General features: G+C 37.0%; 1 protein-coding gene across 6 annotated transcripts in view; it reads right to left on the bottom strand.

Moving 5' to 3' along the window:
* Positions 1 to 17,332, bottom strand: part of MYO16 (myosin XVI) — a 385,412-nt gene that overhangs the window by 191,195 nt on the left and 176,885 nt on the right. For 5 of the 6 annotated variants that reach the window (XM_083834843.1, XM_083834844.1, XM_083834845.1 and 2 more), the window contains 2 exons: positions 3,850 to 3,925; positions 2,332 to 2,485 (listed from right to left, as the gene is read on the bottom strand). In XM_083834843.1, coding sequence (XP_083690969.1) covers positions 2,332 to 2,485; positions 3,850 to 3,925 — 230 coding nt within the window. Of the gene's footprint in view, positions 1 to 2,331; positions 2,486 to 3,849; positions 3,926 to 5,023; positions 8,584 to 17,332 lie in introns of those variants that run through there. The other variant, XM_083834847.1, reaches the window with a different exon arrangement.

Genomic DNA, 17,332 nt, shown 5'->3' with positions numbered 1-17,332 from the left:
TAAGATCAATAAATACTGTTTCTAAGCAAAATGGAACTCTGCAGAAAGTGTGGTGTGGATCACTCACATTTTTCCACATTTCCAGCAGTGATACCTGGATCACACACATGCCAAACACACCAGTTCTTTTGCCTCTCAGGTGCTCACCCATCTCAGAATTGCTGGCTAGCCAGCAAGTTCACTGATAGCAGGCCTGATAGCCGGTCAGTGAAAAGTTCTGGTTCAGAAAGTCCCTAAACCTAAGACTGCTGAAAGTCTGGAGAATATGCCAAAGAAGCATTACTTCAATTACTTCATATCCTTACATTTTCTCCCCAGCTATTTGCAATGGACCACTGTCGAAGTCTGTGTGCAGGGCTACAGAGATCTTTGGTTTGACCTAGCATGTGTTCTCAGGCAGGCTGTTTAAGTACCATCAAACTAGCTGCAGTCACACTGGGACTGATCAGCCCATTTCCACACATAAATCCCACTTTGTTTTTCCAGTCAATGTGCATTGCTTTTCCAAAACTTCTAGTGAAGTTCATCACCCATGGCAGTTTTGTACTAACCAGTTAGAAAGTTCTCAAAAAGTATCTCTTCATCTATGTATTAGAGGAAAGAGAGTGTGGAGAAAAGATTTTTAGACCACTCCTACTCTACGCAAGTCATGTATTCTAAAGGTTAATGTGTTTTAGCATCAAAGAACAGTATCCAGTACAACACATGCACCACAGCGCAAACTTCTAGAATATAAAACACTGGAAATTAAAAAAAGGATGATGCATCATCCAGACACAGGAACAATGAAAAAGTTATCAAAGTCTCTAAAACCTGGAACAATAACTCTTTTGCTAGGCATCATTACAATGTTACAGGAGTAACCTACCTTCTACTTCTGGTATTATAACTTTTACCAATAAATAAAAATACGGTTTTTCTTTATGGTTGAATCTAAATCCTTTCTTTTGTATCTCAAAATTCAAACTTCTTACTTAAATGACAGTTAAGGAGCATGATTCAGGTCATTGGAACAGTGGATTAGACTAGAGGACTGCTTATTTCATAAGGAATTAACAAACATGATAATAATTCCATAAACATTAATATACTAAACCCAGCTATGTAACTTAGTGAATACCAATCATTAAGCAGAATCAATACTCTGGGTTTACTATACATGAAATATGCAGTCTTTAGTATATGTAAGTATAGCCCATGGAATTCTAAATTTAGCAGATTAAACATTTCATAACAATTGCTTACTACATCCAGATTTTAATGTGTTGCAAATATGCTCTGCAGACTATAAATTATAATTGTTACAAAATGCAAGCCAATATATCCTCTTTGTCTCTCTGCATATATGATTTGAGAGGTTTTAATTATTTTTCCCCACATACTCTCCAGTACCAAAAAAAACAATGTCAATATTTCAAAACCTTGTACAACAAACATGCTTCAACCATACAGCAACTATATGGCAACTACATAATATATAAAGGAATTATCTATACCTTTTAAAATTCTGATCAATCATAGTATATGGAAATTAGAATTTGAGAAATCAACATCTTGCACTACCACAAAACTACCCTTGATGCTTCTAACCCATTTCATACTTTTTTTTCCACATATGTATGACAGTCTTCTCTTAAGATTCACAATAAAATATTAAAATATCAAAATTTACAATTTAAGACACAAATTGACTCTTTAGTTCAATACACTGCAAAATTCTACTAAAATTCCTCTTGAATTTTAAACAGTACAAACCTAACTATAAATCTGTGACTACCTGGAGCCATATCATTTTATCCGTAACTGTATGTATTGTTTTTACTTTCAGGACTTGTCCATACTTCTTTCAAAGGCATTTGTAGTTTTACTACACTATTCCCATCTACCTTAATAAAAGGATGTTTGGATCTACATTATTAACCCCTAATAATTCTGCTAAAGGAATGCCAGATCATTTTACTGGCAAATGCCAGTGTATTTTATTACTCATAGAATTAAGGTTGAATTAAAGTTTATAGAATTAAGGTTGACAAAAAGAGATGAGAGATACAAACAAACAAAATGATTCAGTAAATTTCCAAAATTAAACAGTTACTTGATCCATCAAATCACACAGAATCACAGAACAGTTGAGGTTGGAAGGGACCTGTAGAGGTGATTTTGTCCAACCTCCCTACTCAAGCAGGGACACCTACAATAGGATGACCAGGATCGTGTCTAGATGGGTTTGTCTCCACGGACACACAGACAGGATTGAAAGATTGATAAATACGGTTCAAATGATAATCTGAGTGCATGCCTCAGTGCATCACTCTTAACAGAAACACTTACAGTTTATTGGAAAATGCAGGCAGATCATGGATGATCTCTTCATAAGGCTCTTCTTGAGATAAAGTAGAAACAGATAAAGGGTCTTTCATTTTTTCCTCCCAAACAATTTCAGCCTTCAAAAGCATTTCCTCAATAAACTCAGAAGCTGCAATATCTAAGACATTGGAACACCAAGATATCAGACAAAGAAAACAGTACAGAAAAGCTCCTTTCAATTCAGCTTTCCAGATCAGATTAAGATTAAGCAGATGGCTAGATAACTATTTCGTTAAAAAGGAAAGAATTGTTCAGATATTGATCATAAAATAATACTTGAAATTACTGGAAAAAGCAAAGGTGAATAAACTCAGTATGAAATTAAGTTGTCATCTGCAAAACCTCAAAACTAGTCTGTGTAGTGAAATGAAGTATTTATTCAATAATTCATAGGACATCAGTAAAAACAACAAAACTATTTTCACCTCTGTACTTCAACGAAAATACACTGAAATAGCTTTTGAATCTTTTACATTTCTACAAACTAGATTTATGTCTTGCACATACAAAAGCACTGAAATTGGATGTGTTTGCAGACCAGAAATACAGTTAATTCAACTGTATTAATATTAATTAACACATACTAAAAATGTTTAGCTAGCTGTATTGTTAGGTGTATGGTTTAGACCATAGCCTTTTATACAAACTGGTGTGTATCTAATCAGGAACAACTTTCCTGAATGTAAGTGTTGTGGAGTTCCCTAAGAGTATACTTGTAGCTACTTCATTATTTGAAGCATAACTTAACTTCCTTTATTATGCAAAGGAAGTTTCTCCTCCTAAAAAGAAATAATTCAATTTTCTACATTCTTGGGTTCCATTTTCATTTCACCCTAGGCCTGGAAGGTTGAACAACTACATGTTTCTTCTCTCCAACACTGCTATCTAGCATTACTGACATTAGCTCTGCCTTGATCCCTGGGTTAGACCTGAAGATATGAAGTCCCTTTCAACCTAATTCAGTCTATAATTCTACTTCCTTTAGAGTCAGTGCTTCAGCTCCTGTTGCTATCTGATCAAAGAAGGTGCCTTCTTCTATGGGAAACTACAGCTACTACATTTGAAATCTGGATGGTGAATTTGTGTTCATTTAGCAGCTACAGGAATTCCAGTCTATGTGATATCATCAATTGAGAAACAGAAGGGAACTCAGTAAGAAGTCACCAAGGAAGCAGAAATGCAGCTATCACCAAGCACTGACAAACTTACAAGGAAGAAACATAACTAAAAATAACCAGAGAATGCAACATGTGGAAGAAAATGCTATCATATGATATGACATCTTTCATGACTGTGACTAGCAATTCTCAGCAATATACAAAAAACTATAAACACGTGTATATATGTATGTAACTACACACACTATATAAACTATATGCATATGTATACTTAAATATGTGTATGTGTTCATAACTAAGTTAGTAAAAATGAAAAAAGTGTCACAGTAACTAGCACACATAATACACATAGATTTTCACCTACCTGAAGGTTTTTCATTATTGCAGTTAAGAAGATTGGGATTTGCCCAGTGCATCAAAAGCAGCTTCACAAGGTGGGTCTGAAACAGGCAAAATAGGTCTTTGAAATGGCAGAATCAGGGCAGGAACAGTACAGCTGTCATTCAGTGTATTTGGTCCTTCCTGCACTAGGTGAAGTAATACAATAACCAAAGGCAACATTTGCAGCTCCTTCTGGAGCTACTACACATTCATATAGTTCACCAGAGACAAAGTAAAATACAGTTCTATTACAGTTTCAGTGTATCCTCAGCACAAGTCCAACCCTGAACTCTCCCTCCATCCTTAAATGTGCAAACAAATCCAAATCAGCAAGGAAAAAAAAAACTAACCTTCCATCACCACCTGTCATGACTGGGATCACAAATATTTCTTTATGCCTAACTAATTCACCAGCTGTGTACCATCACTGCCAAAGGGGTATGACTCACAGCCACCATGGAAGTAAATCTTTTCTCTGTCAGCAGTAGAAATTGGCACATTTATCTTATGTTTACCAAGTCAATTTAACCTACTAGTAATTGGAACAATTATAGTACAGTAGAGTAGGATATAGTATCATATAATGAAAAAGTCTAAAACATATTTTTCAATTCCTGCATAAATGCTGCAAGCAACTGTTTTTAGCAAGCTTTCCTATCACTCCACTGAAGTCTCAAAGGATATTTCTCCATCAAAGACTGTAGTAATGTCTACCCTGATAAATTGGTTGGTAAGAAAATAGTAAGAAACTACACAAGAAACAAAAATACATTTAGAAGCAAAGTCAGAGATCAACTAAATGAGAGAACTGTTTGCAATTTAATTTTTTGCTAAGAAAAATAAAATTTATAATGTAAATGTAACCAACAGAGGAGGGAGAGCACAGGGGAAAGTAGGGTGCACAGGAAAGAGGATTCTTTAGAGCAGAAGAGAGCTAAAGAAAAATGAGACCTAGATCAGACAGCAGGTAAGGCAAAAGATAGCAATTTGGCACAAAACCAAACAAATGATAGATTAATAACACAGGGGCTGAAAAGGAAGGAAAACATTGCAATTTAAATATTAAATTCCATGTGGATTCAATATTTTTAGACAATTTACTAGGAAAAAACATGATAAGGAAGAATCAGCTAAATGCAGGGGGGAAAAAATCAAACCTCTAATTGCAGAAAGCCAGGAAAATAGTGTTATAAATTTCTATAAAAATAAAATGATCTTGCACTCCATGGCTTTCTAATGTGGGCTTTCCATTCTGGCTGTAACAGCAGAAAATTCAGCAAACCGTGGAAGCAGGGAGGAAGCCATAACAGCTTTATTTCCAAATCCAATTAGCCCAGCTTTCAACCAAGAACCCTCAACACATATATCTCTGTTTTTTCATTATGAAAAAAAAATGGAATGTCGTTAGTCATTAAACTGACTAAATCAGCGGCAGTTCCGTAATCTCATTAACAGCCATTGTGAAAAGTGGTAGAGGTTGTATCAAAGGAGGTTTTTTTAATGCACTTTCGATTTAGTAACAACAAACAGCTTTTGGGTTACCCAAGTTTTGGATTTATGCCACACGAAGACCCTTACATGGTGTGATGCCAATGCTTCCTGCTGTCAAAGAAATAACTCCAGCTGGAAATCCTTGATGCACATCACCACAACTAAGGCATTCAGATCACTGCTAATTTCAGTTACCTGCTCTAGGATAACCAGAACTGTCTGTGTTAATTTTAACGTCATTCCCTTATCTTTTAGAAGCAGTATTTTAAAATCCAGTTGCTCTATCTTCTGAACTGTGCCTGACAATAGAAATATATATATTATCACAGCAAATTACCACTGTCCAAAAGTATTTTAGTTGCGGAGTTACAAATAAAGTAGATATGATAAGAAAAACTGCAATATCTAATGAAATATCTAAAGAAAACATCAATATGTATTTTGATTCTTATTTCCATTTTATGTAGAGGGGAAAAAATTATTAAGTGATGATTCACTGTGCAGAGAAGTACTAGTAACAGCTATTATTTAAAACATCTGCTTAAAAATGTCACTTGCCTTGATTTTCCTCTTATGCCTCTAAATATTTATTCAGTGTCTTTTGACAGGACACATGGAAACCTCTTCCACCCTACTTCTCTCTTTTCAGAACTTAGCTCTGAGTACTCTCCTTCACAAATCAAACACTTAGTTACTTCTCTTTACAACTAAAGTACAACTCCCTCTATATACGTAGATACTCTCAGCGTTCTGACCAAATTTTAATTTTTCTACCTCTCTTTGACATCCCTTCCTGGGTGTCTTGCCATCTGACTGTTGAGAATACTGTCACAAGGAATATTTTCTTCCTTACCTCTTTAATATGGAAGTCATACCTTTTAGATTCCCTATGGGTTCCTTCTTTTCTCACAGGCCATAAACTGCTTGCCCTCATTTTCAAAGGCCTTCATACACCCTCTGTGCCTTACCTTTTCAGCTCTCAGACTCCTGTTCCAGCTTCACATCAGTCAGTGACTTTGCTCATCACTAATATATTTTCAAATGCATATTGCCATGATTTTTCCAGGCTGCACCTAGAAAGGATGTCTTCAAAACATCCCCAAGACTACACTGTAAATCTCAGTTCCCAAGCCATTCTGATGTTATGTTTGCCAAACAGAGTAACACGTAAGGCATTGACATTCCACCATTCAAGTGGATTGAAAACTGGCTCAGTGGATGGGCTCAGAGGCTGGTGATCACTGGCAAGAAGTCTAGGTGAAGGCCAGTAACTAATGGTGTACCCCAGGGGTAAATACTGGATCCAGTCCTGTTTAACATCTTCATTAGTGAGCTGGGTGATGAGGTGGAGGGAAACCTCAGTAAGTTTGCTGATGACACAGAACTGGGAGGGGTGGCTGATAGACCAGAGGGTCATGTGGCCATCCAGAAGGACCTTGACAGGCTGCAGAAATGGGATCACAGAACCTCATGTAATTCAACAAACAGAAATGCCAAGTCCTGCCACTGCGGAAGAACAACCCCAAGCACCAGCACATGCTGGGGGCAACCCAGCTGGAAAACAGCTCTGCAGAGAAGGACCTTTGGTTCCTAGTAGAGACCAAGCTGAACATGAGCCAGCAATGTGCCCTCACCACTAAGAAGGCCAACAGCTTACTGGGCTGCTTTAGGAGGAGTGTGGCCAGCAGATCAAGGTGATCCCCTCTACTCAGCACTGCCAAAGCCACATCTGGAGTAATGGATCCAGTTCTGGGCTCCTCAGTACATGAGAGACATGGAGCTACCGGAGAGAGTCCAATGAAGGGCCACAAGGATGATTTGGGACTGGAGCCTCTCTTCTGTGAGGAAAGGCTGAGCAAGCTGCGCCTGTTCAGCCTGGAGAAGAGAAGGCTCACAGGGGGTATCTCATCGATGTATATCAGTAACTGAAGGGAGGGTGCAGAGAGGACAGAACCAGGCTCTTTCCAGTGGTACCCAGTGCTAGGACAAGAGACAATGGGCAGAAACTGGAACACTGGAGGCTCCCTCTGAACATCAGGAAATACTTTCTTATTGTGCGAGTGGCAGAGCACTGGCACAGGCTGCCCAAAGAGGCTGTGGGGTCTCCTCCTTGGAGATCTTCAAAAGCCGCCTGGACATGGTCCAGGCACCCTGCTGTAGGTGGTCCTGCTCGATCAGGGGATGGGACCAGATGACCTCCAGAGGTCCCTTTCCACCTCAACTATTCTGTGACTGTGTAATGTAACAGTTCACCTACAGCTTTTCCAAAGAAGACCATTTCATCTCCATGAACTAGTTAGTGAACTTTTAACAGTTTGAATATCTGTGGACATAGGAAATTTTTAATGAAAATATATTAAGAAAGGTTATATTAATTACAGCTTTACAAAGTCTTATATAAATAAAAAGTTTTTTTGTGCATTTGAGAAATCTGAGCTTGATAAACAAGACAGATTGCACGATCAGATGTGCAGACAGATTACTACTACAGTTACACCAACAGAACTGTTTTTTTCTAAAGTAGAAAGTGAAGAAAAATGCAGCCTGCCTCCTGCAGTGAACTTTAGTACTCATAGGAAATATTACAAGAAAATGAAGTGTGATTCACATTAATGGGAGCAACACTTATGATCAAAGGAGCTAGAAAAATATGCACAGATGAACATTGCTGGACAGGGGACCACTGGAGTTGAACAGCTCTTTAAACATAATGAAACATGGAGTACAATAAAAGTTACAAGGGAAAAAAAGCATAAATAGATTAACCACAGTAGGCATATTACAAAGTTTTCAAAAATTACAAAATTTCCCTCTGCAAAAGAAAAAGGGGCTAAGTTTTACCACACACAAAAGATTCACAAAGACAGCCAAATGCTCAGTTTCATAAACCATAAGCTTATATGCACAAATTTTGTCCAGCTGATAACTGTGAGGCCTGTTGCCACAGATAAGTGACTGCAGTGACAGGGTAGGAAATAGGGCATGAAGGAGTGATAGAGGTTCCTCGGGACTCTTCCTATACACCAAAGGCTGAAAAGGCAGTTCTGATCTGCTCTCACGCCATGTTAGTTTTAAGGCTAGTGAATTAGCTGGAGAGCAGAATCAGTGCTCCTGAAAAGTGTCTCTCTTCCTTTCCTGTCCAGTCAGATATTTTCTTCTGAATTAATGCACAGGACACTAAACTTGTGCCAGCACCCACAGAGGTTGGGCTGCTCACTCTGGCTGAACTTTGACCTCTTGAATTATTAAATTTTTATTTATAATTATATTTTATATATATATATGTTGTAATTATAATTATATATTATATATTATATTATAATTAATATATAATTAATATAATGATTAATATGTAATTATATTATATATTAATTATTATATAATTATATATTATATAATTATATATTATATATAATTATATATATATATAATTATAATTATTATTAAGCCCCAATACAACTATTTGAGATATTATTTATTTCCTTTTATTTACCATTGGAGAAATACCTGCTCAAGTCATAAACTTAGAAAACTGGAGGTTTTTTGCAAACATGCTCATGTGTTACTTTGTACAGCAATAAATATGCATCACCTAATTTGCATGCACCCCCAGCAGCAAATTCCTTCAGTCCCTCACTTTTCTTCTATCGAAACCAACATTTCTGTCCACTCCTCTTTTTCTTTTACAAAGTTGGAGATTTCCTACCACCCTTAGTGACCTGCTTCATGATCAGCCTTTCGTTCACCCACCCACCATTTTTGCTTCCCCAAGCTCTTTCTCTCTGTTCCCTCTGAGACTCCTACCCCCCTACATGTCTCAACAACTTTTCTTCCATCCTTTTATTTGTGCTCTTACACTTCCTTGGGGACAACTCTACTTTTTTTTCTTGACATCTATCCTTCAGTTCTCTTTCACTAAGACTTCCCCACCTTCCTCGTGCAATTGCCTTCTACCTACTGTCACTTTGTAGATTCCCACTCCATTTTCTGTGGATGTGGTCCCTGGCATACTCTCATCCACAGCTGGACAAAGCCACATAATAGGAAACCAGTGGACCAACAACCTTATATCAAAAATTTTTTGGACCATAAATCTCACAATGTTGTGTGGGGAAAAAGTGAAATGCTCAAGAATTATTTTAATATCTACAGTCCTTATTCACTAAACACAACAAAACCCTAGGCAAAAATACTGGTTAGACCATTATTAACAACAGTCTTCACCACTGAGTAACATGGACTTCAACTGCACTCATAAGAACCAGGTTTCAATTGCTTATAAGGCTAAATTATACTTCACTGAACTGGAAAAGTGAATATTCACCTCACTGTGATTTTTACTAGGCACTTTGCTAGGACTGCTGCCTGTGAGTTTTTATGATTCCTTAAAAAAAAAAAATATATATATATATATATGTGTGTGTGTGTGTGTCAGAAAGATAAATCAGCCAAAAATGAAGCACTTCTGGGAGCAGGGTGTGGGAAAATATATTGTTCAACCCTTGTGAGCTCCCATGTTTGTATGACGTGAAGACTTCGTATTAGGCAGAAGATGAATTCTGTGGGCTGACAATATCCTTTTCATTGTCTCTTTGTTCTCAAGTTGCAAACTTTTGAAAAAATCATAGGCACCAGATGCTTACAAGACAGTTTTTTAGATTCTAATGGATAAACCAAAGAGCCCACCTTTGCTCTTAAGTCCACTGTAGGCCTAAATGTTAGTCTAACCAGTACCAGTGGCTCTGTTAGCCAGAAAAAATTTGGATGTTCAAAAGATCTGCAATAAAAAATATAAATCAGGTAAGTACTTTCAGTTTTTGTTATTACAATTATTATTATTATTACTAAGCTTCTGTTATGGAATTGCTGTAACTTCAGGCTAGCCACATATTGAGCAGATGGAATAAATAAGATCAGGTAAGTGATCATGTAAGAAACTAAACTGAAAAGCACTGGAGATGTATTTAATTAATAGAATGAAGTGAGAATAGGCACTTAGCAAAGCATCAAGGATATTAAGAAAAGTGCAGGTTAGGGAACTATATTTACTTATACTGGGGAAAAAAAAAATGTAGAGCCTGTGACTGAGATGCCCAACATTTTTAAGTAAGGCAATTATTAAACTGTTAGAGTTTCTGTGATTTCAGTTTTGAAGATCATATCGTATATTCATTGTTCCTTACAAAATAGTACACCTTAAAAGACTGCGTCTTCCTTGAAGCCAAAGTTCCATATGTAAAAAAATAAAAGCAGTATCTATCATTCAGGGGCTAAGTAGCATTTTCTCTGCAATTGCTAATCTCATCCGTAGTACTGTTCTAGAAACATGAAATGATGTCTGAAACTCATTACTGATCTCTCTTCTTAATACAATATAGACAAGGAAGATATTTTCCCTGTTTCAGCACAGAGAAAAGGGGACCATAGCCACCTGCGGTCAGTAAAGTGGAACAGATTAGAAAAAGTAGGTTGCAGGTATGAGATGAACAGCAGGGTAGTAAGAGTGGAGGGGAAAAATAGAACAGAGCATGAATAAAACACTGGACTTTGGAACAAACAGCATCAAATAAATGAAGTGAAAGGGAAGAAGAGAGATGTGGCAAGGAGCCAGGATGTAGGCAGAGACAAACTAAGCTGAAAAAGAAAATGAAAGAGGAAAGTGACATTGTGAGGAAAAAACACTGAGATTGAACAAGGGAGATTGGGACTGTGAGCAAGTGGGAGAAAGGGATAAGTACAACAGAAGGGCAGGAAGGTTGGCATGAAGCCAAAGTAGAGAAAATAAAGCTTGGACGAGAACCAGGGAGAGGAGGAGGGACAGAAACTGGCTGTGCAAGGAAAGAAGGATTGGGATAAGAAGCCTAAGATGAGACACGAAGCCAGGCAAATAAATGGGACACCGAAGCAATGGAATAAAAACAAGAATGGAACAGACTGGAGGGAATGGAACAAATAAGGTTACACGTGGGAGGAATGAACTGTAAAGATTGGGCCTGTTTATAGACAGAGTTTGGAATGGAACCCAGATTCCCCAAGTGTCACCACTACCTTTCTGTAGTCAGTGTGTTTAACCTTTACTGCTTAAATGCACTTTTTAAGCCTCTGGAATAGTTTGACTAAAGAAGGACAACATAATACTGTTTTCAGCTACTTAAGAAAGTGACAAAGGTCAGTAAAAAGTTTTCTTTTCAGCTGACGTGAAGACTTAAGCAGTCCTTACTTCAAGACTATAACCTACATTTCTATTTTTCAGTCCTCCAGGAAATTAGACAGAGAAAAAAAAATAGATTACATTGGGAAAATATTGCATGATCTTGTGATGAAAGATGTTTTAAGTTATGCTCATACAAGTTCTATATTCATGCCACAGAGGATCATAAATCTGGCACTTCTCAAAGTTTTTGCCTGAACAGTCTTTTCAACCTTGTTTATGATATACGCCTCTCCTATTTTCATATATACATACTATGTATATAAGAGATAGTTACTATTGCTGTTACTTCAAGGAAATTAATTTTAATTTTGATCGCTATGATCCTGAAGTAGTGAAATAAACATCATGTAGCCAATGCACATCTCAGCTTTAACTACATACTTGTAACCACTGAGAATTTTATAGTATTTTTGGAAATCGAGGCTGCCCCGAGTCTGTGTATGAAGCTTAAACTTGTACTTCTATTTTGTTATCATTTGGTATTGTGTGAATCTAGCTTCTCTTGCCTTAGTATTCTGTACCCGAAATTAGCATTTGAAAGATTCACAGAAAACTTCTGAGTATATTGAGAGTGAAAGAATGATATCACAGGCAGAAATCCCAAAGAGGTCTCTCTGCTTGAGGAAAATGAGTGTAATTGGATCTGAAGGGAAATGCTGCTGTTCTACCTGAGTATCATCATGAATGCCGAAGATGAACAAAAAGACTAAAGAAAATAGGGTGAGATATGACTGGATAAAGCATTCTCGAGAGGATTTTCTGACCATAAATGAAAGATTCCAGCTGCTTGACAGAGAAAATATGTATTCCCAGAGTGACTATACTCTATTCTCTTTGAAATACCGAACAAGCACCTGCTTCTTTAGGTTCTTCTCATTGAAAATATTTGTGGAACGTGTTTGCAGAAGTCCAGAAACTGCAATCAAAGGAACTACTATAGAAATGGCCAAAGTGGAATGAGATTTAATATCATTTCCTACAAAGAGTTCAGGTATCCTGTCTACACCGTAGCATATTGTAACGATCTCTGTGGATTCTCTCCTATTTTGGGGTCAACATGCGCATAAGAAAATAGTTCATAGTTGGGTTGAATTACTAATGTGTTCCGGTAACGATAAGCAAATTAGACAACTAGTAACAAGATGTGTTCTCTCAAACTTCAGCTGTGAAATGCTGTGTTTGGATGAACTAACTAGACAGAAGGGTATGATTCAGCCCAACCAAATGTGTATTAAGGGAGAATATACTTACACATTGCCAGTTTCACACACAAATTTTAAAAATGACACAGGATATATATAATATAATAAGAAACATAAGCTAAACATCTGAGCTCACTAAACAATTTTTGTTTACTTATGCTTAATGGCAAATCCTTTCTATTGCAAGAGTTACTTTTGTAGAGTCAGCCAGCAGTTCAACAATCTTTTTTTTTTTTTTTTGATATCATGAAACTGTTAAAGCCTCAAAGCCACATGCTAAATCCATCTTGTTAAATAAGAGAGTGCAATGGAGCAAGCTTAAGTAACCCTTATAATCCACACTGCTTAACTGTTAGCTCTGTCCCTGACTCTGCTTTGGACCACTCCAACCAGCTCTCTAGAAACAAGACTAATCTTCTATAGAGAAAGCTAGCTCTAAACAATGTGAATGCGAGTCAGACTGTTCCCTGGCTTAATCCCTAGCCTTCTTTGATTTAGCAATTTAACAGTTTATACACAGGCAGGCAGCATCCCCCAAGGATGAAATTTTGGGAGAGGTAGTATTTAAGCTACTGGGGAGTCAGCTCTGACCTGCACGCCTCTGATAGCTGGTTTGAAAGGTGACATTTCTGTGATAAACAACAAAGAAACAGCTTGTGCCTGGGAAATCTGCCAAAGTACCCAAGGCAAGCGTCAGAGCTTCAGCCTATTCCCACCACAGGGAGGGCGAGTGCGTGCTCTCTTGATCACAGCAGCCCGGAAGGTGTCCAGCAGGGACAGCACTTCCAGTGCCAGACTACTAGCTGCTCACAGAGAGATCGCTATGCTAAATACAAACGAGGGCATCAGCCTGAGAAACACAAGTTGCCCTTCCTCAGTTGGTATCAGCGAGGGCATGAGAGGTGTGGTATCCCAGTGACTGTATGTCCCACTCTGGTGTGCACAGGCAATAGCCACCAATAGATCAGCACTTCCCATGCTGTATGTGAATGAGAGAAGAAGCTGAAATTGCCATCAATTAGATCAAATAGAATGCATATGCTCAAAAGGCCCTGTTAAACTTACTTAAGCAATCCTGGCACATTCTAGTTTCTTGAGGCTTGCTTTGTTGCCTTCATAATCTTATTTTGAATAGGATTTTGTGTGCCATTGATGCAGATTTGCGTGTGTTTTGAAGAGGTTATTATATTCCATCATTTTATTAAGTTATTGAGCAACTCAGACCTTAATACCACAATAGTGTCTTTTTTTAGGTATTATGTGAGACTCTCAACTTGCATTAAAAATAAAAAATTGGTTTTAGTCCTTATATTTACAGGGTGGAAAATGACAACAGTCCTAGAAACTCAGAAGTACCATGCTTAAAAATATTCCTATTTTTCAATGCTATTACTATTGTTTTTTAATGTTTGCAGCTGGCAGTATTTCGGTTTCCAGTCTACCAATGCACTGATCGGTAACCTAATCAGTTTCTGCAAAGCAAACATCATTTTACAAAAAGAGAGACTGACCTTCAGGCAGTAGCCTCAGTTACCTTATCCTATACTCAATAGCCACATCCTGTAAATACTCCTCAAACTCAGCAGTATTATCCTGTACTTCTATGCAATAAAGGAAGAAATTCTACACTGGATCTACACACTCAGGCACTAATAGCATGATTCATTTATCATTCACTTATATTCTTTTTCAATATTGAGACTATAACCATTTGAGCAAATTGTAGATAGTAAATTTATCAGTGACTAGAATATTTGAAACTGCTTTTCTCTCCAAATATATATAAATGTAGCTACATCTTTTTTTAAAACATTAGGTAAGATATACTGACACTGAAAACTCCTAGTTATTCTCTCTTTACAAGGAATCCATTATGTTTTGCATTTGATAAGATAGGTATTGTTGTAAGTCTTTAACTGTACTGCCTATGTAGGATTTACTCTGTGCAGCTTTATGTCATTTAAGAGTGAGACATCTGCTCCATGCCCCCTTTACAATGACTAGGGAGAAGCAGAATATCCAATGTGCAATTCACCTATCCTTTGGCCTGTTTGCCCATCCTTTTTGGACTGGATTTCTCTCATATTTTGTTAAAGTGTTCAAGTTAGACATCTAGCATCTGTTAGTTGCTTATACCCTCTGTAGTCTGAGGGAGAGGCTGACCTCCAAGTAATGATTCATCCCACCTACTTTAAATGCACCTCTTAGACTTGCCTGAATTGCACCCTAGAGGTTAGTCTTCATTCTGGTAAGGAAAAGCTTTGAATTTGTATTCAAGTTGTAGTTAGCTAAATTTAGTTGAGAAGAATCCCATCCTAAATAAAACTGCTTTTGCCATTATCAAGGTGCTTGTACAAGCCAGAATTTGATTAATAGGGGTGAGTGTGATGTTTTTCACATGCTTTGCTCACTCAGGATAATGTATCATTGCTCCAACAATTTATCATATCGTTTACTGTGGAAGCTGGAGAAATAAGCTTTTTGTGATCCACTTACATTGTGTATTAATTTACAACTTGAGTTTTGTAACATTATGCTTCCAGTGCCTATATTCTTCATAAATTTCCTCCTTTACTGCTCCAAATTAAATTTTCTCACTATAAATTTTAAACTTCGGTGGATTCAATTTATTTTTTTCCATGTAAAGTGAATTAGTACCAACTCTACTCTTGTTATGATCATAGAAATAGCCATATCAAGGTGTGGGGGGGTCATTCTTCTTTAGTATTTTGTGTATTTACAAACATAAAGTTTTATATGTACAGAGCGCTGTTCCTTCAGCCGAGTGTTTATGTCACTCTAAAACTACATAATAATTTCTTCATAAGAATATTACTACTCACTTTTTTCATAAGGTGATGTGTGTATGTACGGTCTATAACATAAAGCACTCCAAGAACATAATGTGCAACTTGTACAACTCGTTCAATTGCATTTTAGTAAGTTAAGCAGGTTCACCAGACAAAAAATATATCTGAATGATAAGAATTTTACAGTTATTTCATAGACAGAAAGAATTATCAGTTCACAGGACTCATAAAATATAATGATAATAATTATATATTGGATGGGGGCTGGAAGGAAAGAAATCAGCCCAATGATTGAAAAGAACATTCAAAGTAGTATGCGTCTGTAGTATAACTGAGGTGGAAGAATGCATTACAAATGAACTTTTTAAAAATGTGAATTAAAATACATAAAACTCCTGACAGAAAAGACAGTAAAAGATTCAGGGGATACTTCATGTCTATACTTTCACATTTTAAAAGACATTTGCATCTTTATTAGAATCTAAATGGCTCTGATTCATTCATTTAAATATGAAATTGTAAGGAAGCCAGTCTATCACACTTTAAAATGGCTGCCTTTCCCACTGGAAGCACAAATGGTAGTGCATCAAACTAAAACCAAAAAGATTTTTTACTGTCTTCTGATAAAGCATACAGTTTATCACTGCAGTGAGTTTTTCAAGTGAAACTTTTAAACAAAGCCTACCACAAATATGTGTTACAAGAGGGAGAAACTGTAAGGGCCAGAGTCAAGAATTTATATTAATGACTTTCTCAGGAAACAAGAATATTTCTGGCTAATTTCTCATAGAAAACTAATTTCTCATAAATATATTTTTATTTAAAACAGATTATGTTTAAACACATCTTGACTAAGGTAATTCTCACCTTGCCATACTGTATTCTCCCAAAAAAGTAACAATGCTTGTATTTGTCTATAATTAACTACTCAAAATGGAATTGTAAATATGATATGCACACGAATTCACATTAAGGCTAAATGTTTTTCAAAATTATCATAAAGGAAATTGTAAAAACACTGGTGGCTTAGCTATTGTATGAAATATTTTCCTGACATCTCATAAATCCCTCTTGATAAAGCAATTTAAATGATTTAATTGTTTTTTTTCCACGAGAATCCACATTCAAACCATGTTTAATCTTCTAAATAAGGATGGCAAATTATCTACAATGAAAAGAAGGTATCTCCAAGTTTTATTATTAACACTACATAGGGAAGATATTTCCTCTCTATTTTGTTATTTTTAGTGATGAAGAGTACAATGTTACTTCATTTGTCTTCATCCACATGTACCCAAAGTGTTTGTACAGTGACTAGCAGAACTGATGCCTGGCCCCTCACCGACAACTCTGGGAATAGCATGAATCACTGCCACCATCACCTCAGACATAATGATAGAATTACAGAATTACAGAATGGGTTAGGTTGGAAGGGACTTTAAAAGTCATCTAATTCCAACCTCTCTGACATTGGCAGGGACACCTTCCGCCAGACCAGATTGCTCAAAGCCTCATCCAACCTGGCCTTGAACCCTTCCAGGGACAGGACATCCACAGCTTCTCTGGGAAACCTCTTCTAGTGCAGTGCTGAATGCAGCACACCACGTGGGATCATAAAAGAGCAGAGCAGGGGAGGGGAGAATCACCTGCTTCGATCTGCTGGCCGCGCTCCTTTGGATGCAGCCCAGGATATGGTTGGCTTTCTGGGCTGCAAGCACGCATTACCGGCTCATGTCAAGCTTCTCATCA

The sequence above is a fragment of the Anser anser genome (genome assembly GCF_964211835.1).
Source record: "Anser anser genome assembly, chromosome: 1".
NCBI classification, from domain to species: domain Eukaryota; kingdom Metazoa; phylum Chordata; class Aves; order Anseriformes; family Anatidae; genus Anser; species Anser anser.
Note: the sequence above shows the minus strand (reverse complement) of the source record. Positions and strands in the feature narration are given on the sequence as shown.